General features: G+C 33.7%; 1 protein-coding gene across 2 annotated transcripts in view; it reads left to right on the top strand.

The window, feature by feature from the left end:
- The window catches only part of LOC130445089 (venom carboxylesterase-6-like), a 28,791-nt gene extending 5,454 nt beyond the window's left edge, over positions 1-23,337 (top strand). For both annotated transcript variants that reach the window (XM_056780587.1, XM_056780588.1), the window contains exons 3-10: positions 465-593; positions 1,837-2,167; positions 5,717-5,913; positions 9,568-9,745; positions 12,441-12,604; positions 16,190-16,319; positions 19,518-19,638; positions 22,400-23,337. In XM_056780587.1, coding sequence (XP_056636565.1) covers positions 465-593; positions 1,837-2,167; positions 5,717-5,913; positions 9,568-9,745; positions 12,441-12,604; positions 16,190-16,319; positions 19,518-19,638; positions 22,400-22,592 — 1,443 coding nt within the window. In that variant the 3' untranslated portion in view covers positions 22,593-23,337. The remainder of the gene's footprint in view (positions 1-464; positions 594-1,836; positions 2,168-5,716; positions 5,914-9,567; positions 9,746-12,440; positions 12,605-16,189; positions 16,320-19,517; positions 19,639-22,399) is intronic.
- Positions 23,338-24,566: the final 1,229 nt, after the last annotated feature.

The following is a 24,566-nucleotide window of genomic DNA, read 5'->3' as shown; positions in this document are numbered from 1 at the left end:
CTGTAGAGCCTTTTCGCCGGTAGAGAGCACTTCACATCAAATGAGCTCATAGGTAGCTGTCCGGCTATAATACACACTGCGTCTAAGGACACCATGTGGAAAACGTTTGCACTCTCAAGGCACCCAGTCGATATACTGGCATTAACTAACCCCGTAATTCTTGTATTTTGAATATATCGGCCCATATGCTATAACAACATAAGTAGAACGGAAGTCACTATATCTATTTCCTCTTTTTCTACTTTGGACCTCATATGTTGGCTTTTAATTTTGATAAGTGTATTCTGACCATCGCAGCTTTGTAGTTCAAGTGTTTTGTCTGTTGTTTAAAGTTAAGCGTCTATCATTCTGATTCATCCTCAAAATTGTTTGGAATAGCTTTAAAGGGAGAGGGATCCATAAAACAATGATATAAGTTATTTTCTGTATATAGTTTTTGATAAATACCACAAATATTATTCCAGCCGCCAAGGCAAAATAGAAAATGGAGTGGAGTTTTGAATGCTACAACAGATGCATCACAATGCGTTCAAGGTACACAATCTGCTGAAGGATCAGAAGACTGTCTTTACATAAATGTATATACACCAAATGTAAGTATCATTTATTGATATAGTTAATTTGATTGTACGAGGACGAGTAGATTTGAAAAATGTGATTGAGTCAGAATTGAGTCACATATATATGCGCCATATAGTCCAGTTATTATATAAATTTGGAAACGCTATGATATGGGAAGCCTACAGAAGCTTCAATTGAAAATGTCGTCCAATATTTTCGTCTGCATTTGCCTTCTTCTTGAAAAGAAGATTAGATTCAGTTTCATTTCCTAAAAATTTATGTTTTTCGTTTAGATTAGATTTTTTGAATGCCCAAACAATTTTCACGATTATTAAAGAAGAAGAAGCTCATTCTCCCACAGGAATCTCTTTTTAGTTCGATTCACTCGACCTAGCGACGCTCATATTTCCTTAAATTCTCTGAGAGATATGTTTTTTCGAGATTTGCAAAATAAAACTACATGGCGAGTGGCCTTATCAAGCTTGGGAACAAATAGGAGTTACAAGGGACCAAACCTGGAAAATATGGAGGAAATAACAGCAGTTCCTATTCTAATTTGACACTGACGAGAGTGGAAAGTGACCTGGTCCATTATCATGGTGGAAAAATACTTTTTTCTTCGCCCTATTTCCTTGAACTCGGCTTTAAATCGGTCCAATAATTTATCATAGTCGAGTCTTGTGACTGTGCTGCTCTTCTCCAAGTAGACAATGTAGATCACCCCTTGTGAATCCCAGAATTCGATAGGAAAATCTTCTCTTTCTATGCAGCACGTTAGTCAGATTAATTCCACTATTTCAACTGTTCCTTAGACTCTGGTGTGTTCCAAATTTCGACAAATATCACGTAAGGATGCAGACACTTCTTCAAATTGTTTTTAAATAGGCTCAAATAATGATTGTCCGGAGTGTTCAAAGGCGGCTCCCATGACGCCGACAGCTTTCTCATGCTCAAAAGTCCATGCAGGATATGACTCGCGCGATTTTTTGAAATGCCTATTTGCTCAGCTATATCATCATAAACCGATTTACGATCATGATAAACCAATTTTTAACGGTTGCTATTAAACGAAAAGAGTCACCGTAAACAGTATCTAAATTCAAGATATGGACAAAACAAAAATACAAATCCGATCTGGTTGATATTTCCACAGTATCCGTCGTACTACATGATAGTAAATTGCGATACTGGTGCTGTCGGGCGGTGAGACCAACTACTTGTCCGATAGCTCTCGTATTTCTAATACGATATTTTAAATGCTTTTTTATTCTGTAGTTACAGGGTAATTTATCCGTTATGGTATGGATTTATGGAGGAGCATTTATCAATGGCAACTCCTCTTACGAAAATTACCCTCCAGATTTCTTCCTTGATCACAATGTCGTTTTTGTTTCTTTCAATTACCGTCTAGGAATATTCGGATTTTTGAGTACAGGAGATTTGGTAGCGCCAGGAAATGCAGCTCTCAAAGATCAACAGTTAGCTCTGAATTGGGTACAAGAAAATATTAAATACTTTGGGGGCGATCCCAAGAAGGTTACGATTTTTGGAGAAAGTGCCGGGGCTGTTGCTGTTTCATATCAACTCCAATCTACACGATCAAGAGGTAATTCAATTCAACATATTTTATAACTGCTTACATATTTTTTCTGTAGTAGTAAGTAATTAAAAATAACGTAATTTTCTTAACTATTTCTGTTATGTGTTATTAACATTTTGTGATTGTAAATATTTACTGAAGAATGCAGCATGCAGACTGAATAATTAATATTTTCATTGTACTTGTTCTTAACAGCTTATTATTTCGATGACTCACAGAAGAGATGCAGTTTTCTAAAAACGAACGGTCAAAATACCTATCATACCTACCTAAATAAACTATGGCTCTATCCGAAAATAATGAGAATATCTAGGCATATAAAGGTCACGACAGGAATAAAATTGATGAGACAATGAATGCGATTAATTCACAAGTATATAACTTTTCATCAGGTAGGATGCCATGACACTTCTCATAACCTTCACTAAGAAAAATAATCTTTCAACTACAAGGTGTTTCAAAAAAAGGTGCTCCCGTCTCTAAAATAGATAGAGAACTAAAAAATATTTTGCCTCAAGTACTGACAACATTGTATGAAAATTTTATACGAATACGTTTTGGAAGTCGATACATCAAATGAAGTAGTGAGTTATGCAGAAAAGTTTCATCGAAGAAACTTACCAAGTAAAAATACAATTAGAGCCATTGAACGACGTTGTCGAGAAACTGGGAATTTGAGACCTAAAAAAATATATTGTGGTAGGCCAGGACCAACAAGAACCATTAATAAAGAAAATATGATTTTGAATTTAGTTGATCAAAATCCAACAGTTAACGTAAGGAATATCGCAAGACAAACAAATACGTCTTCTTCTAGTACTTGGAGGATACTTAAAGGGTAACAGTTTATCATTACAGACAAGTCTAAGGTATGTTTAACTCCCATACTGGTGTGATAAGAATTAAAGTTAATGTCTGGGCATCAACTTTAGGTAACAAATTAATAGGTAATTACATTCTACCCGGAAATGTAAATTGTGATATATATCTGGATTCTTTAAGCAATCACTTATTCAAGATCTGTGCACGATGGAGTTCCACCGTACTTTGATAGTCGTAAGTGTCATGATTTTCCGAATCGATGGATTGGTAGAGATGCAGAAGCTCTGATTTATTGGTCTCCTCGGTCATGCGATTGTAATCCCTAGGATTACAAAGTTTGGTCGTATCTTAAGAAAAAAGTTTATGCCACAGAGGTAAATTCACCTCAAGAATTGAAAGACAGGATTCAATTTCACTTCAAAAATCTCATAGCTGACTCCCAAACGTCTAGAAGATTAATGGATTCTTTAGAAAAAAGCATAGACTTGTGTATTCATGAAAACGGAGGAAAATGTTGAACACTTACTCTATTTTATGTTATTAGACTTAGGTAGAGAACTTTTGTGGAAAAACTAAGGAAAAACATGATGATAGGTAGAAGCATAACGGGAAAATTTTGAGCTATAGCTGAAATATCCTCGATGTTTACCGTCTTTGTGAGACACAAAATCAGGAAGAATAAGACAAATACTAACAAGAAAGGTAATTCTGTAGAAAAAAAACTCGTCACTGCCTAGAACATGCCACAGGATGAAATGGGAGTATATATAGTTTCATCAAGAAATTCCATGCATAAAACAAAATTATAACCTTTAAAAATTAGAAGGAGAATGAAATAGAACGTTTTGAGAACTAAGAAATTTATAACATCACCAGCAAAAACTCACCAAATTCTAAGATGCGACCAGTTAAATATTTGAATTTTGCTTTTTTAATTTTATATTCCCAAATACGTCCTACGTGGTGGACGTATTTTTTCCCTGAAGCTGTAATATAATCTGTTATTGAGATCCGGTACATAGTTTTAAAAGCAAATACTAAACAAACAACATGTTTCATGATGCATCAAACCATAAATACTTAAATTTGTAGAATTAGCATGTACCTCCTACCTATAATTTAGTATTTGAAAAAAGTATAGGATTTATACAGGGTGTCCCACGACGAGTTAAACCTATCCGTATTTGGCAAAATTCTTATAGTGAAATCATAAAAATATCTACGTTTGGGTTTTCGTATACGATCTTCTTAACTAAAATATTTTTAAAGATGGCCAACTTCCAGTTCTACGGGAAGTCGAATGTAGCTTTGTTTTTTTAAATATAACATCCTGTATATTAATACATTTTTGAAATCTACTTATAATTTTAGTATACTTTTGTCTGAAAACTTTTTTCGATAAATGCATATTTTTTGAGTTATAAATTTTTTTGTAAAAAATTTGGCCGTTGCAGATCCTTATAAATAATTTTTTTACGGGGATACCCATAAAGATATGAAAATGGTCTCTGTTCAATTGCTTTAAGCAAGATCAGATGTATTTGAATGCATGCTGAAAAATTTTTCATTTTATACAGGATGTGTATAAAAAGTGTTCAAATTTTAAATTCATAAATATCAAATTTCTTCATTTTTTTAAATCGAACCATCCAGTTTTTCTATTTTAATGCATTCAGAGGTAAAAAATAAGGCAATTTCATGTATGCTTTTCTATACCTAAACCTTACGATTATCCAGATATTAAATGTTTTAAAGTTTTAGAGATGCAGGTGTGGTCTAAATTTTATTTTGATCCGTTGATACAAGAAATAAAATATATTTTTATTTACCTTGTCAAGGTCTGTAAAAAAAAGCCTACTAAAAGTATACATAGAAAATTAAATGTTGTTAAAAATAGAATAATAATTTAAAACCTCAAATATCTGAAAAGCGACTAAAAGTTGGAGTAAGATTAGTAAATACAATTTGATTTGATTTTTTTCACAGACCTTGACAAGATAAAGAAAAATTCTTTTTTATTTCTTAGTGCTTGTATCAACGGGTCAAAATAAAATTTAGACCACACCTGCATCTCTAAAAATTTACAGAAAACATTTAATATCTAGATAACGCTAATATTTTGATATAGGAAAGTATAGATGAATTTGCCTTATTTTTTACCCCCGAATGCATTAAAATAGAAAAAACCAGGTGGTTCAGTTTAAAAAATAAAGAAATTTGATATTTATGAAAAATACTTTATATACACGCCCTGTATAAAATGAAAAAGTTTTCAACATAGATACAAATACGTCTGACCTTGCTAAAAGCAACCAACCAGAAACCATTTTCATATCTTTGATGGTATACTTGTAAAAAAATAATTTATAAGGGTCGCAACGATCAAATTTTTTACGAAAGAATTAATAATTCGAAATGTATGCATTTTTCGGAAAAAGTACGGCCTTGTTTTAAAATATTTTAGTTGAAAAGATGGTATCCAAAATCCCAAACGTAGAAATTTTCATTAATATTTTGCCATATACAGATAATGTTAACTCGCCATGGGATACCCTGTATATATTTACAAACTTTTGCATAATAACTACACTCGAATTTGAAATTTATTTTTCGAATTAAATAAGGACAAGGTCTCGAAATAATTTTTTCGAGAACATAGTTAATACAATACTTCTAAGAAAATATACAAATGTAATGATCCTCGAAATAATACAAAGATTTTTATTGTTAAAGGTTTATTTCGGAGTGCTATCATGCAAAGTGGAAATACTTTATGTTTGTGGGCTTTAAACCGACGAGCTAGAGAAATAGCTTTCAACACTGGAAGATTATTGGACATAAATACTTCAAATTCATCCGTGTTGGTGGAAGGCTTGAAAAAAGTGAATTATAGCACCTTGCACCAATTCTCGCTTTTGGTAGCTACAGTGGTATGTAATAATTGTGATTATAAGGATGTGAGGACAAAAAGTACGTACATTTGTAGACAGTTTAACAAGTAATGTAGGCTTTGACTGACGATGTTATTAATTGTTTCTCGTAATTTGCCAGTTATTAAAAGTCCTAAGTATAAAGATTACGTCTCAATTAGATGTTTAGTTTTGAGTATGGAGAATGAAAACGAATTATTTAAATGTACAAAATCAAGATTTGAAGAAATCGTTTACGGTAAATCAGTTTATAAGGATTGGAATAGCCAGAAAATCAATTCACGATATCTGTCGGCGTGTTGAGATATGTATTTCGATTGGAACAAAGTCGAGATAAGACAGAAAAGCAAACAAATGGATAGGATAGCTTTGGTTAAAGCGGAACACGCAAAATTGGGAGTCATTTTCCGAAAATTGGACAAAAAATTCCAAATCGATAAGAAATATGTAAGCAACATTCTAAAGGAACAGAATGAAGGAATCAAACGACAAATAATAAGAGTTTAACTCTAAAGTGTTTGTATGTTTGGCGGTATATTCTTGTAGCTGCTCTTCAGCATACATTTGTTTTTCTGGAAATTTTATAACCGCCAACTATATAAAAAAGAGTGTGTTAGATCTAGATTAATGCAGTTCAAATATAAAGAACATTCTCAAGGAAATTTTGTGTTTTGAACAAATACAGTAACTGCTTATTATGCAAAGGACGTTGTCGGATGTTTTCCACCCTGGAAATATTTCTGGTGTGCCCTAACTGGAGTCAATTGAACTTTTTTGCGAAATTTCAAACGACACGTATATTCTGAGGTTTGGGAAGCAACTACACATGCAGAGTTGAAAATGATTATTTTGAGAAAACTCCGGCAAACGCCAGATTCAGTATTTCATAATTTTTAATACAACATTTGAAAACAAAAATTAGGTGCTGATTCAGGTACATATATAAAATGTGTGTAATCATAGTGTAGTAAATATTGTTGCATAGAATAAAGTGCAAATCATTCAATTAAAACAAACAGTTTGTACGGATTTTTGTCTCCATATATTCTAGATATTGTTATCAAAAGTGATTTATAATTTTCTCTACAGGGTGTTCCGAAACTTGATGCGAAAAATTCGGGATTGAGTGGATGACGTGAAAATAATGCTGTGACATAAAACAAATTTCTCATACGACATTTCGTTTCTGAGTTATAGGCGTTTAAAATTGCGAAATTGGAGCTTATATTTAAGTATACTTTCTAAATTTTACATTCGAGCATTAGGAGTTTTTAATGGATGATTACGTATGTCCATGTATTGTGTTTTACGGAATAAATAATTGTAGACTATCTGAAGGGCAGGGACGGCTCATGCCCAATGGTTAACAAAAGAAAAAAGCGTTCCTGGAATATATGACAAACAAAACACCAACGTTTCTCAAAAGATCTAGAACATGACTTCTACGGATTACAAAAGGAAATGTGGAGATTTATAAGAGGACAGAGGCAAGAAATGAAAGATATAGTAGAAGTAAAACATATAAGAATAAAAACCTGGATTGACTACCTAAAAAGATTGTACCCACGAAACCAACACATAACAGAAGAACCGGAAACACCAGAAATCACAACTGATGAAGAGGATAAGTACAAAGGAAGTGGAGGAAGCTCAGAGAAAACTAAAAATCCGAAAGGCTACAGGCAATGATGGAATAACAAATGAACTTTTAAAAAATTGTGGGAAAGCAATGACTGGGCACTTGGCACTGTTCATTAACAAAATATTAAAACACAAAAAAGTACCTGAAGAATGGAAAACAAGTATACTAATTCCACTGTTTAAATAAGGTGACAGAAAAGAACCGGAAACTATATAGGAATCAATCTTCTAAACACTACTCTAAAAATGACAACCAAAATTTTAATCCAACTAATAATATCTTTTGTAGGAGATCATGTACAGACGCAGTATTTGTAACTAGACAAATCACAGAGAAAGCTCTAGAATACAAGCGACCTCCGTCGATTGACTTGACAAAAGCCTTTGACAGAGTTAGATTAAAAGACGTGGTTCACCTTTTATACAATAGACAAATACCGTTAGACATTATCAAAACAATCGAAGACATATATAAGGACAACATTATACAGGCTAGAATAGACGGACAACTTACAGAGGAAATAGACATAGGCACGGGTATAAGACAGGAAGATTCTTTAAGCCCCATACTTTTTAATCTTATAATGGATGAAATACTAAAGGCAGTGAAAAGGAGGAAAGGCTATAAGGTGGGAGCTAGAGAAATATAAATTGTCTACTATGCAGATGGATGCTATCCTCATAGCAGAAAGTGAAGATGATCTACAAAGATTGGTCCATAAGTAAAACACTGGTCATTAGCAAAGAACCGATGAGACGTAAGATAGAAATTTACGGTACCAGCGTTGAACAGATTATAGAAACTAACTACTTAGGCATCACACTAACAAGCTATGGAGATGTAGAATCAGAAGTGAAAAAAATACAGGAAGCCAATAGAGCAGCAGGATGCCTCAATAATACAATATGGAGAAACAAACATATTAGAACGGACACTAAGACTAGAATTTACACAAAGAATGCTGGAAATAGATGAGATGAGAATGTGGAGAAGATTAACGAGTGGTTATTGAATAGAAAAAAAGAATATAAGTAGAATAACAGATGATAGGGTAGTAAAGATCGCAAGTGACAAATCGCCGGCCGGGAGGAGAAGTATCGGTTGACACCGGAAAAGATGAAACGATAATGTAACTTAAAAGCACAACAAAAGAAAGAAACAGGCAGAATTATCTACAGAAAAGATAGAAGAAGAAGAAGAATAATGAAGTCGATCATGTTCAAGAGCACCACCTCACAACATGTACAGTAAGCATTCCCCTCTTCTTGTTTTGAATCGCATGTCGCAATTTCCTCAGCATTTTTTTCACAAATATAGACAGCGTTTACTGTTTCACCACGTGGAAGGAACTAAGTAAGCAAAATACCGTTCCTGTCTCAGCACACAGTGCACATCACTTTCCATGCCGATACTGCCTGTTTCACTTTAATCTTAAACGTAGATTCACTATGCAGCTAATTTTAGTACTGCTGTTTCTGAGTGCGAGTTTCAAGTGTCATTCCCCATGATGATCCTGACGAGGGGCTCGTCGCCGTTAACTTGATACCATTACAGAATTGTGAGTGCTGCTCCTAAGCGTTGAATTTTGTCTTCAAGTATCAGGTATTTTCAGGAACATGACACGCCGCCACATAAGATCATCATTAGCGTCCTAGCGACGTACCACCTGCTTACTCATTATGTTCGGCTCATAAACCTGACAGGGATGTCAATTATTTCGATTGGCTCAAATCGTTGTACAATCAAAAACTTTATCATTGAGCGAACTTCGCAGAGGACGGAAGAATGACTAAAGGATCACTGTTACCACCCAACTGGATCTATTTGACTGACATATGATTAAGACTTCACAGATCTGTTACACTTACCTAATTGACACGGCTAATTACGGTTACTTTATAGGGGAAAAAATTAAGTAACATACTTTTTGAATATATGCTTTGTAATTCTATTGTATATTATTAATCAGAACCATTCGCCTCACATCTCATAATTTGTATTGTATATTTTAGATCACTTTGAAAAATCCATTAGCAGGAATAATGTATAGCCCCGTTATGGAACCATGTCATGAAGGAGCTTTCTTCTGCAACAGGAGTGATGATTTATTAAAAAATGGGGAGTACTATAGAGTACCAGTTATAATTGGTGTTAATTCAAACGAAGGAGTTGTAGCGAAAGATCTACCAGGTAAGAATCTTCATCATTAGGGGAGAAAGTACGATTTCCGTGGTGCCACAATTTGATAATGAATTTAACTAAATTAGGCCAATATAAAACGAATATTAGAAATAACAGTTTTCGATATCTCGTTTCTTCTTCGAGATATTGATACCTCTAATCACAACCAAACTTTAGTTCCAGATTCGCTTTATAAAACAGAAGGCACTTAGTACTTTTAGAATGAAGATTTTATCGCTGCCGCTATCCCATGATGAGTTAAAACTAAAAATAAATGGCAAAATACTCCTAGTCCAATCATGAAAATTTCTAAGTTTGGATTTTCGGATACGATTTTTTTAACTAAAATATTTTCAAAGATGGCCGACTTCCGGTAGAACAGGATTGTAACTTTGTTATTTTAAATAGAGCACCGTGTATATTAATACATTTTTGAAATCTACGTAAAATTTTAGTATACTTTGCAGTTGCAGTTGCAGACCTTTATAAATTATTTTTTCACGAAGATCCCCTTATTTACACTAATGACACTCATTTAACTGTCATTTGTCAATTGTTGATATAAATCGTTAAAATGGCTTGTTCTCAATTTTATAAAAATAAATAAAATTTAGACCACACATACGTCTCCAAAAATTTACAGAAAACATTTAATATCCGGATAACGGTAAGATTGAGGTATAGGAAAGTATACATGAATTTGTCTTATTTTTTACCCCTGAATGCATTAAAATAGAAAAAATCGGGTGGTTCTATTTAAAAAAATAAAGAAATTTGATATTTGTGAAGTTAAGCTTTGAACACTTTTTATACACACCCGGTATAAAATGAAATACATCTGAATTTGCTAAAAGCAACCGAACAGAAACTATTTTCAAACCTATAAGGGGATCTTCGTAGAAAAATAAATGTTCTCAATTTTATAAAAATAAATAAAATTTAGACCACACATACGTCTCCAAAAATTTACAGAAAACATTATAAGTATTTTGCAGTATACATATAGTTTATACTTGTCGTGAGATGGGAGTGGTTCAATCTTTTTTAGGAAGAATTTTCTGTTGTTTAGTACCGTTTATAAAATCAAAAATATTTAGCAGTAATAATTTGTGGATTTCATCGATAATTAATTGTAGATATAGGCTGTTTCGAGCTTATTAAGCAAAGCCGAAGCTACCGAATAAACTATCTCGTATTTACTATTTTGCAGATGGATATAAATAAAAATGCTTCATAAAATGAAATATGTATAGAATGAGCAAAATATGAAAAATATCTTTATTTTCTCTGGCTAAATGAATACATGCCAGAAACAGGAAGATTTACCACAAATAATGAAATAATTAGTTTTGTTAATTGGTTGTTAAATCAAAAGTAACTCGATTCTGTCTACATTTGCAGCTTGCACGCAATCACAAAAATTCTGGGTACTTTGAAAGAAAGTTCCCGTTTTTTCCTTGAAAAGAGTTCGACACAATTACAAAATGCGAATTCTTTCGGATTTTTCTTCGCTACCCAGCAACTTTGGAAACCAACCTTAAGTCTTGTCCAGGAAATGATAACTTCCTTGAACTAGGCGAAATCTTAAGCATATAAAAGAAAGTTTTGTTAGTATACTACTTATAACTCAACCTAATGTTTATGTTCGAGCTATATATACAGAAAGTCAAAAGGGGTAGTCAAGCTAGAAAATACCATATCGAAACCCTTTACGCATTTGAAAGATTTGAGACTAGGGTGCAGTTTATCACCAACATTATTTAAAATGTCCATTCAGGAAGTTCTGAGTGGTTGAAAAACTAAAATTGCGAGAATGGGAATTGAGACAGAGAAGTGCTTAACAACTCTATTTCTATTCGCGGACCAACAAGTTATTATAGCTTGCGATGAGGATGATACAGATTATATGTTGAGAAAACTAGACGACAAATATGCAAAATGGGGTAGGAAGCACACAAGTAGACCTTGAACTGCAAATAAATAGGGTTAGACGATATAGACAATTCAAATACCTAAGAAGCATAATTTCGGAAGATGGAACACCAAAAGATTTAAGACATAGAGTGCAACAAAGAAAAAAGCCATAGTTGAGCCGATTTCATCGTATAGATGCTGGTGCTGGCAACTGACGGAGAGTGTGGAAATGGATTACTTGAGAAGATCGTGCAGGATATCCAGAACATAGCATATACGAAATGAAGAACGATGAAGAATAGATCGAATATACACGACTTCAGAGAAATACAGACTGGTACGGAGATGTGATGAAGATGAACAGACTATGGCAGGCAGAGCTAACCAGGAAACGAGTAGATATATAGAAAAGGTCTAAGAAATTGAAGAAATTTATATAAATGCCTACTCCTTGGATTTCCACCGAGGAAATGGAAAGCTGAAACAAAAAAAAAACAAAATATATATAACCCAAGCTTTCGGGAAGTGTTCTTCACATCATCAGGGAAACTACTATATAAGTGGAAAAGTAAATTAAAAAATCAAGCCAGGTGTGAAAAAAGTGTATTTAGAGATATATCATAAAATTGACTTAAGTTCAATTCAAATATGAATTCCTAGGTGTTATCATAACGGAGTAAGCCGTGGTAGAAGTTGAGGTGTATGAATTATGATTCACATTGAATATGTATATTGTAATTTTTAGATCATAACTTATATATCCATAATATTTATAATATTTTTTTTTCAGCTCTATTCCGGCTATATTTGATCAAATATGACATCGATTACAAATCTTTAGCACCTGCTGATTTGACTTCCAGCAGTTCCAACAAATCTTCTGCTGCAATTGATGTAAGATTTCATTATTTTGGAGTATTCAGCATAGCTTTACAAGAAAATGCTATTGTAAAGGTAAGTGAAGATCACCACCTATAATATATTCACATTTTTCAAAAGATTAAGACATAAAATTATCTAATATCTACAACAACAACATGACTGATACGGTCAGCAGATTGGTATTAGTGAAACCACTAGTAGGCTCAGAGTCAATTATTGGTGAAACTTGAGTGTAGCTCCATCTCAGAAGCCGGTTCTCAAGAAAGTCTCTATGGATTTGTAAATACCCGGTATTTTTCTAAGACGCCATCTTCATGTTAAATACATCATGTACAATCCAGAATGCCACCGGCATATGGAGGAAATATAAACTGTAGATTATATCATCGGTGATTGTCCAACAATCACACGTCTGAAGTTTAAATTCATGGGAAGGCTTGTAGTTTATCCAGTGGCGTTGAAAGACTCAAGCCAAGGTGCCTAATTAAGAAATAATTTGTTTCGAAACGGATAGTATAAATCACAATAGACAATCTTCAATAGAGGAGCATCGTGGAGAGCTGTTAAAATCTGGATCTGATCACACAAAAATGTTAGTAAGGACAATTATGCAATTATGGCTGATCATCACATTACTGATGAAATTGATTGTTCATTATAAGATTGTTGTGGCGTTTCTTATTTGTATCATAATATGCAATTTCATAATCGATCACTTAAGACCTTACTAAAGTCTTTTATCACACATAAAATCTAACATTAAAGCTAAAAGCACATAGTGAAGCTCCCGCTACTCATCACCACTTCATCTATACTATGTAATTTACATCAAATGATTTTAGCTGACTAAATGGTTAAAAGATGGCCCAAGAATGGCTAAGAAATATAATTCCAAAGATACCCAGGGCAAAGTACAAAAAAGTTGTTATGATTATAAAGTACTAGCAGCTGATTCTGATGAAATTTTCTACATAACAATTATCAATAAATATAATTTCGATACAAAAACTATCGTCCTTAAAAAACCTATTTAGGTAGCATTCTTTATAATCCCTGCTCTATCTTATATTGAAAAAGATCAAGATTAAGATCAATATCTTGTATATTGCTTGTGACAAGGTACTTATTGCAGCAAAAAGAAAACACTCACAACGCGAACAGTAATATAACCATAGATAACCATGGTTTTCATCGATACAACTTTAACAAATAATTCTTACAACTTTTTTGGAAACTAAACTTTGTCTATTCCCTGCTTCGGCATTTGTCACTAGGATTAAACTCCTGTTTCTTATGTAATAAGAATAAATGTGTACTATTCCTAACTCTAGAACGACCAAGGTAATTAAACTCAAAATCGGTTGGCTAACAAGTGTCATGCCTTGGTTTTTAACCTGAAATCAGCCTAAGCGCATTGCTGAGTCATTTTTGGATAGGAAATTTGCAAATAATAGTCTGTTTTCATACAATTCTTTAAACACGTAGTACAATTATAAGTCGATATCTCTCTCAGAGAGAACTTGAAGAAGAAGTGGAAAGTATTTCGGACTTTGAGGTTATGGAGTGCGAGGAATCGTGATAGTGATGAGGAAGATCATGTTAGTGAAGTAGGTGAAGCTATGTCTAGTAAAAAAAAGTGGATCCAGATTTATCGTCAGACAACTTTAACAAGACACGATTTGTTGCGAAAATGGTAGGGTATATATAAAAGTTGTACCTCGAATTTCACGTCCTTTTTCTACAGAATATAATGAAAAAACCAAGTGAAAAACCAAGTTTTTGGACGAAACGGAAAAGTACAAACTATATTAGAATCAATTCAAAAGTTTTTTACAAACGAAATTATGAGTGTTATCGTAATGCACACTAACGAAGAGGCAATTCGAGAAAACATTCCTCTTACTGCCGAGATGTACGCATTTATTGGAATTTTGATTCTGGTGGAGAGCGCAGAAAAACCGACAAATTTGCCCCAATTCCTAATATTTTCGAAAATTTAAACGCATTGCTTTTCGATTATATTATTCCGGGAGCAAATGTTATTATAAACGAGATGCTGTCACTTTTTCGAGGACGATGCTCGTTCAAAGTCTTCATGAAAGAGAAGCCAGAGTATTAGATTGTGAAAAAAGATATGTTTTGCGAATGGAAGTATATGCTGGAAAATCTTAAGACACTATACCCGCATCAAAAGGTCCAACAGCGATTGTGAAGAGATTATTAGAACCACTAAAAAATATAGGACGCAACTTGACCACTGAGAGGTTTTATACATCTGTCGAATTAGGAGAAGACCAAAATTTTTGCATTAAGCTTGTAGGCACCATGCAGACAAACCGAAAAAAAGAGAGCTACATTCAAATGTTTTTGCGTTTACTGATCCTGCATCAAGGCAACCACCCGTTACATTAGTATCATATATACCTCGTGAAAAACCAAAAAAGGTGCTTATTTTTTTATCTACTCAACATTCCGACGCAAAAATCAATGCTGAGTTGAAAAAAGAGTGAAGTGAATTTATTTTATAACTCAACTAAGGGAAGTGTCGATACGGTGGACCAGATGCTCAGAAAGCACTCTACAAAAAGACCAACATGTCTGTATTTTTCACTCTAATTGATATTGCGGCATTGAATGTCTATACATTGTTTATTGAAAGCATACCAACTTGGAATATCAACAAAACAAATCGGAGGCTAATCTACTTACAACAAGTAGGACTTAGTCTTGTAAAACCATTAGTTAAGCAAAGATTAGAAAATAGAAAAGAGAATTCCTACGTGCATAATACTCAGAATGAAGTCAATACTTGGTAAAAAGTTGCGAAATCGTTATGAACAAGATATTTCTATAATGAGGGAAGAGAAATTCGTTTTACTGAAAATTGTCCAGCTGATGCTTAGAACACCTAGTAAGAATTAAACTGTATCCAGCTTGCGTTGTCCTGCCGAATATGACATCTAAATTACAACCACTTGATCATGGTATTGATTGTAAACCGGAGACAATTTCTAGCGGTTTGAAATAGCCAAATTTGTTCAGTATTTCGAATGGAAGGAAGTAAATGAACTTCCCCTCAGTAAAGTGAAGAAGATATCCAACTGCAAATGGATTACGAAACTTGGAGAAACATTATAGGTTTAAACAATGGTAGCACCCCCACAAAGATGATTGTGAGACCAAGATGGTAGAGAAGGATTTGGATAATGATTTCCAACAACCACCTTTCAATGAAACGTTTGGAAAGTCACTGCGTGTTCTGCTGTCCTATTTAAAAGCCAAAAAACATATAACAGACTCTATATAATAAGAAAGGTTTTTAACTATGTGAATTTATGCACACGGTGTATCACTTTTTGAAATATCTCGAATGGTTTTCATGTTATTTTGAAAAAAAGTTGCCAAGTCCTTATTGGAAAGCTCCTTATATATTTGAAATAGTATTGAAATTATTATAAGATGATGATGATGAGTCGTTAAAAATTCTGTCATATAAGACCCAAAATAGTGATTTACCTTTGATGATATGATTCTACAGTTAATATTCCACTTTATTTTCTGAATAATAGGAAAATAGAAATTGAATCCCGGGTAAAATACAAATGTAATGACTCATGTACTAATACAAAATTATTGAAGTTTTAAATTATTTTCTAGTTCATAAGTGATGATCAATTCAATAGACCAACTAGAAGGACAGTACTCAACATGGCAAAATACTCACCAGTTTATTTCTATGTTTTTTCGTACAAAGGTTTGTTAGGAGATGGTACAGAAGGAGTAAAAGGTGAGAATCATCAATAGGAATACGAGCCTCTAATGAAAATTATTCACTTGATAAAATATTAAAACCATACATATTTGTAATATAACTTCTTAACTACGCTACTGTGTTGAAACTTCACGTAATTTCATGTTCAAATTTTCATTTGAAAATAACTATAGATAAATGATAAACGGAATTATAAAGTTCAAAGTTTTTAGTAAACTCAAGTAAATGTGTTGACTTCAAGAAAGTTAGATCATCACTTCTGCAAGTTCCTTATCTTCCTTATCAGCATCTTTTTAATATCACTATTTAACCGTTTTTATACAGTGCACCCTGAATCGACTGTTATCCATATGGACGCCAGCTCTGAAAAATCTTTCTTCCAGAAGTTTTTTAAAAGGGATATTCTACAGAAAATCTCCGTACCAAGCTAAAAGAGGTTTTTATTTCTTTTCTGAGAAGTGTCTTTGTCTTTTTGTTTGCTTCGACTCTTGAATGATCAAGAACACAGATTAGAGAGGTTCTATTTCATGAATTTTTCCTCTCTCATATACCAACTTTGAAAACATGAGAGAAATCTCGTCCTTCCAAGCATCCACCCCTTGTCATTTCGACAGGTCCTCATCCTCGCTCGCGTCACAGTATCGCACATAGACTCCTTCCTCTCACCTGAGATCTATGGGAGGTTCTGGGAAGACTTATATATTTGTCAAGAGTTAGGCCGGGTGCAAGTTGAGACGCAGTGAACACGTGCAGGGCAGCATAGCGCAAGGGAAGACATCTCGAGAAAACTGTGTCGCGCAGTTGCCTCCGCATATTGAGACACAGTTTTCATTACAAGTTCATTGCTGCAAAATATGCAAAGTAAATAAAAATAAATTCTGAAAGAGTTAGTCAACTATATTGGTTATAAACTATATTTAAATGAAATTTGGAGGTACTTACCGTTCTTTAAATTAAGTTCGGATGCAATCGTTTTCCAAATTTCTTGTTTCAATTTAATTTTCATATAGCTCAGGTCACTTGTTTTATATAGCACTGGGTCGTATCGCACTAGTTCAAAAAATTTTTATTCACGAGATTCTATTTTTCCTAAAAACCCGTGCGAGTATGATGCAGCTTCTGTGTAACATTCACAAGTGCCACATTGGCCACGTCCGGCACAGTACTGCCCTGCCCTGCTCTGCCTTTCAAATCGCGGGGCCCCATTAGACTACAAGAATTACAGAAACTGTGCTGCCCTGCATGTGTTGACTGCGTCTCAACTTGCGTCTTAATCTATTGGCTATAAACTCTTGTCTTCTTGGTCTGGACGTCTTAATATGTGTGTGTATGTTTCCGCTGTCTCGAGCAAACACTTTCTAGCCTTCTTCGACAAAAAATGATCAAATCCTAGCGGTCCTTCGCCTTCTTTACAGAGTTATAAATAGGGACTTGCTTATGAAATTGAGTTACCGTGTCGGGGAGTGTCCTCTAGCTGGTTGACTCGACTGTTGTCCTCCGTTTTACCTGTTGGGCGATGCGTGATGCTATGAGTGTCTGCATGTTCTGCAGCACACTCAACAGCTCGGACATTCCTTGTCCTGCTGGAGCTGGCGTTTTCTTAGCAGCTAGTGCGTAGCTGCCCCCTGTTTGAGTGGTGTTCGTGGCTGGTATATTGTTTCTGTCTTCTTTGGGTTTTACTAACACCTCCAGTAGTTCTCTGGATGCTCTCCTCCGCAGTTCTTACATTTTGGCTTCTCTGTTCTGCTGAGGGCGCAGTCCGCCGCTCTGTGCACTCCCGCGCGTTTCACGTAGTGCACATCCATGTTGCACATGCTTTGTCCGTGAAGGAAACCTTGGCACCTATAGCATTGTACAAGTCCGTCGTGCTTTATCTGATCAACCACACCATTTATCTTTGTGTGGCGTTCGTATCTTTCCGGGTGTTGTCCTCGTTTTATTTTTGTTGTACAGCTCGTCAATTGCCATACTTTTTAGGGTTCCAGTTCATTTTCCCTCAGCTCTATTTCGACGTCCGATACGGGAATGTTTACAGCTGATCCTTTGACGACTAACTTCCCTTCTTCCTCTTCGTTGAGTAGATACTTATATCACTCAATCTCTTTATACTCGGTCAAGAGCATCTTCATTTTCTTGAAATTCTCTTTTTTGCCGTCGTTATTTTCCCTGCATGGATTCTCATTTTGCGGCACTTGGTCCCTATTTAAGTTACTTTTACATTTAGCAATTTCAATGCTTTCAAATGCATCCAACAATTTATTATTGGATACATTTTTCAACAAATTTAAATTATTAATATTTTTGTCAGGATTGTGACTGGCAGCGTGATCGGCAATACCTGATTTTCAGGTCTGTTCATATTTCAAATTAGCTATGTGCTCTTTAAACCGGACAATATACTAACCAATATGCTTTCAGTCCCAATCACTACAGCTAATTGCAGATATACCAATCTTTTCCAAATTGAAATTCAATCCTCTTTATACAAAAGGATTGGAAGGAATATTTAGCAGAGTGGATTTAAAATTGGTTTACAAATCCAACAATACATTAAAACAATTGTTGAGCAACCTTAAGGATAAAATACCAACTATATTTTTATATAATTTCTCTGGTTTGTAACAAAATATTGGTACCAAGTATTTTTTTCTATTTTCTAAGTTCAGTTATTCAGCTTCCGACTTTCTATACTGACTCTCTTCTTCCAGAGTAGTTATTTGATCATGTTTTATAAGCTAACGACTAAGGACAAGACAAGGACTAAGCTACCTTTGGATAAAAAATTGTGTCCTTATCTTCGAGTGATAACTTTTTCTGCCACAAGTGTTTTTCTAATTATTCACTGATAACTTGTTTGTCTTTTACTAATTTTCTAATATTGCTATGAACTTCCAATTTTTACTCGCTGTTCACCTGGATGATCTTATTTTCAACGTTTTTTGAACTTCTACCAAGTTGCTATCATTTGATAATCGCACTAAATTTTCATGTTGTTCCCTAAAATTTTTCTACCAGCTCTCTCGTAGTTTATTGCCAGGAACCGGCACAGCAAATTCCAATAGAGATATTTTTGACAATATAAGTAATTGCCTCAAATAATAAGTATGGTTGAATTGATAACTAAGCTATAGACCCTTTATTTTTTCATTATATTTGGTTTGAAAGTTCGTATTAATACTCTAGTCATTTTGTATAATATCATTTCTTTTGCAGGTGTTGGACACGGCGAAGATCTTGGATATTTGTTTAGTAATACCAACAATACAGAAAGGACAGACGATCAGATAGTGAGAACTAGGCTTATTACTTTGTGGACCAATTTCGCCAAATACGGGTAAGTAAAATAAGTGCTCAGTACGCCACCAGTTCCTGAAGATAACTCCTTCAATGAAACATACGGCAGTAGTAGTAACTATTTGTTAAGTGACACAAATAAGTTATACTTAGAAAAATAATGTTTTACTTTCATATTAATTTAAAAAAGTTAAATTAACAAGAAACCAATCAGATTAGGAAAAAATTAAATAATGATATAGATTGAGATGTTCAAATTATTTTAAAGATCTTTCTCATTGTTTTGAAGTCTTCTCTTTGTTTTCCTCATTCTTCAACACTCTGGTCAGTATCTTTAATTTCTTCACTATTCTTTAACATTATCATCAAGCCTTTCAATCCCATGTGGATTATGGCTATCGCTTATGGCGCTTTAAATCTTTTTTTTTTGAGGTGGATTACTCCTCGTTTTCTAATTTTTATTTTCTTCATAGTTTCTAGTTTGTTTTAGCTGTTTTTGTTATTATTGTCCATTCTTTTCGGTTCCGGCATTTTGCTCTCCAGTTTTCTATATTGAGTGCTCTTATGTCGTCCTCTATTTCGTTTCTCCAAGTTTTTCTCGGCCTGCTCCTTCTCCTTGGCCACAATGGGATCCATTGCGTTATTCTTTTGATCATTCCAATTGGTTTTCTTCTCATTATGTGCCCGGCCCAGTTGAGCTTATGAGCTCTTATGTATCTTAGTATATTTTCCTTCCGCAGTTCTCTTTCTATTTCTTCGTTTTCCTTTGCTCTTCTTTCTCCTTTCTGTGTTATGTTTGGACCTGTTATAGTTTTTATTTCTTTTATTCGGTTCTTCAAGTTCTTCTTCTTCTCATTTGTTTATTACTATTGTTTCCATCGCATATGGGATTATTGGTCTTATTAGGGTTTTGTACATTTTTGTTTGGTTATGTTTTTGTATTTTAGTAGGTTTTTGCTTCTTCCATTGGCTTTATAGCCTTTTTGTATCCCATCCTCTATCCTCTCTCTGGTTGTTTGTCCCAACGTTATTCCTAAATAGTTAAAGGTCAATACTGTTTCAAAATTGTATTTGCTAGTTTTCAGTTGGTTAGCTCTCTGTTTTGGTTTTAATCCTATTTTCATATATTTTGTTTTTCCTGCATTTATTTCCAGTCCGTAATTTCTTGCTTCTTCTTCTAATTTATTGATCGATTTTATTAATTCCCTCTGTCCATTGGATATGAGCGTTACATCATCTGCGTATGATATTATCTGTGTTACGTCTGTTATAATGTTCTTATTCTGTAATCCTGCGTTTCTCACAATGCCTTCCAGAATTATGGTGAATAGCGTTGGTGACATTGGGTCTCCCTACTTAACGCCCTTATTTGTGTGCGATTTATCTGATTTTGTACCTTGGAATCTCATTTTAATGTCACTTTTATTTAGTATTATTTCTATGAGTTTTCTCAATTTTCTTAGATATCATTGTCTTTCTAATTCCTCCATTATTTTCTCTCTTTTTATTGAGTTGAAAGCATTTCTGAAGTCAATAAAGACTATATGTATTTCTCTTATATATTCCGTTGTCTTTTCTATCATTTGGTCTATAGTTAATCTTCCTAATCTAAAGCCATTTTGATAATCCCCTAGTCCTCTCTCTGCTAATTCCTTCAACCTTTTATTTATTAAATTTTCCAGTATTTTGTAGGCGATATTAAGCAGGCTGATGGCTCTATAGTTCTCACATATTCTTTATTTCCTTTCTTAAATATTGGTGTAATTATGCCTGTGCTTCACTCGGCTAGGATTTTGTTTTGTTTCCATATCTGCTCGATTAATTGATGAATATGTTTACTTAGATTTACTCCACCGTATTTAAGAAGTTCCGGTTCTATTCCATCATCTCCATGGGCTTTGTCATTCCGCAGTTTTCTTATTTTGTCTTGCACCTCATTTTCCGTGGGACATTTTACCTCTTCATCTTCTTCCTCTGTTAACATCTCTTGTGGGCTGTGTTTTGTTTTTATTATTGGTTTATAGTTTTGTTTTTATTATTGGTTTATAGTTTTGATACTTATCTTCTAAATTATTTCATACTCGTTACTACATTCTACCCATCCATCTTCTGAAAAGAATCTTGTTATGCGAGGCGTCAAATTTTAAATAATAAATACAAGTGTTGTTTCTCCCCAAGTAATCTTGTTCATATATATCACAATCCATCTAAAGTACCTACAAACTCTAATAGTGATTCGTGCTATCGAATCGGGGAAAGAATATGTAAGAAACTTCATATTTGGTATATAAGCTCAAAACTCAACTACCCATCAGCTACTAGCAAGCAATGGTACTCGCCACTCACAACAATGCAGAGAAAAGTCCCATGAAATGTGAAGTCTCTGGAGGTGTATTTTAAAGTTCAGTATTCTCTGTACAACATCGTTCACGATGTTCCGCTGAAACTTTGCTAGAGAAGACAAGACTTAGACGTGGCCGTAATAAATAATTTTATTTGCGATACAGTCCTCGAAAAGACTCTGCGCGGAATCAGTCAATCTGAGATTAGCAAAGCACAAAACATCGACAGGAAAGTGTAGACTTAAAGCTACTAGTACCGTCAAAAGATAAATTTTAAGTTTATTTTTTAATTCGACTTAAAATGTTAATTTTTGTTTTCCCAATGTAAATAAAAATACAAATCTTCCCTTCCCAGCAAATCCTCATTTGCCCGTGAACGATTTCATAGCAATTATCGATTCCAAATTGTTCTCTAATCTAACCAAAATATTTATTGTATTAACTATATTCTCATTTCAGAAATCCAACTCCCCGAAACGATAATTATCTGCAGAACGTGCGCTGGCAAACTGCATCTAGCGATTCAAGCAATTTAACTTATCTGAACATTTCTGATGATTTGAGAAATGAAGTTAATCCTTTTGACAATAACATGAAATTTTATGATACTGTTTATAGAAAGTATGGATCTGGTTCATACGACACGTATTAGTAGAATTTCATAAACAAAAGTTGAAGTTAGCAAAATATTTGAGAGAAAATTCTTATCCTAAATATGAAGATTTAAACTAAAATATTTGCAATATATATCGATTTGTTCTGAGATAAATAAAAGGGTTTTGAGTGAAAATATTAAGATCGACTTCACTTGTTTATCAATATAACAGTAGTTAATGGCTTTGATCATATAAACGTACATTAAAATTTCTTTAAACATTCATAAATTTTATACCACTGTCTGAAGTTCTATTTCAGTAAAATTTTTACTTCTCTAGTACTTATAACTTTTGTTTAATAGTGATGAGCAAAGTTCTGCTAAATATTTAGTTAAATAAAATACCAGGCAGATGGCGACCCAGTACCATTATAATCATGTTTAAAAAATAAGATAAACAATAACCAACTAACAACAATTAAACAATGAAAAATTATCATCAACAAAATGGACAATATAAAACGATCAAATATTTTGCCTTGAAATGTATTTCTTAATGTAGCAAGTGTTTTGGTTCAAACTTTCATATATTAGGCTCAGAACATCTACATTTACGAATGAATCGCTCCAATAAGTAGTTATTGAACTCCTCATTTAATTGGTGAGAAAATGTATCTATAAAAGAGTATCTATGTGACTTCTAGATGATTGTATGATTATTTCAAATTACTTTGTAAAAATAATAAACTGAGTATCTAAATAATAAATATTAGAACAGATTTAATCTGTTAAAAACTGACTACAATGAAATTTAGATCTAATTCCTATTGTTTCCTATCACGTATATTTTTTTGGTAATAACTTTTCTAAAAATTCCTTCAAATTATTTAGTTTTTGTGAGGTATTTTTGTACTAACAATAGATGTTATAAACTGTTGTTTGTTACTGATTGCATAATAAAACATAAAACAGTTTATGACTGAACGCGACTTCGCCGAGGTAGTAATGCGACTGAACGAGATCGGCTGCTTCAGGAGCAACTGCTCCAGAAAATAATTCGAAAATTATACATTCGAACATTATGAATTTTGAATGGATGATTACGTATGTCCATGTAGTGTATTTGACAGAACAAATAATTCTATAGTACTATCTGAAGACCAGGGGTGACTCATGCCCAATGGTTAACAATCCGTAACTTTCACAGGGACAACCTGTACAATCTAAAGATAGCAAAAATTAATTTTTCATACGATTTTTCAACAAAAAGGTACTCTTTGCTTAACTCGATAAAATTCATGGTTTAAGAGATATTTAGATATTTCTTTGAACATGGAAGAGCATTCCAAGATTCTGCCTTGCGTCACAATGAAAGTTTATTCTATCGATTTCGTTCCTTGTGTTTACATACGTGTTGCATATAACGAGCTTCTAATATATCCTCAAAAAGAGGAGGCATTGAAATACAATCAAAAATTTCTTGAAAAACTAATGAATAAAAAAATAAACATACTATAAAAGATCATATTACTGGCATAAGAAAAAACTTTGAGGATATTAATTAATTTTTATCTAGTAGGCTACTGACAAATAAGCTGTCAGTTTGATGTCAATCTTTTCAAAAACTGCTAACAATAATTATCACATCGTATTTAATGTTTCAATATGGTAGAATCCATCTTTAGTAAATATGCCGACACGCATTTGATGTATGGTTTGGCTTCTGGTAACTCGTCAGAAGCCAGAAAGGTTGTATACTGAACGCCAGGCAGAATTATATCCCACTGTAGAACTTTTGTAACCTAGCGAAGGTCAACAACCAACTATACGATTACCAGCCTTAGAGCAAAATGAATTAGATACCGTTGATGCTGATCCCACAAGTATAATCAAAATGTCACTACAATCAACGACAACTATTCATGGGATTCTCCAGGAGCAACTTCTTTACCCCTTTCACATCCAGAAAATGCATACCATGGAAGTAAAGGATTATGCACCAAGATTGGCATACCCTTGTGGGTTTCTAGA

The sequence above is a fragment of the Diorhabda sublineata genome, chromosome 6 (genome assembly GCF_026230105.1).
Source record: "Diorhabda sublineata isolate icDioSubl1.1 chromosome 6, icDioSubl1.1, whole genome shotgun sequence".
NCBI classification, from domain to species: domain Eukaryota; kingdom Metazoa; phylum Arthropoda; class Insecta; order Coleoptera; family Chrysomelidae; genus Diorhabda; species Diorhabda sublineata.
The sequence above is the reverse complement of the archived record's forward strand: the minus strand, read 5'-3'. Positions and strand labels throughout refer to the sequence as shown.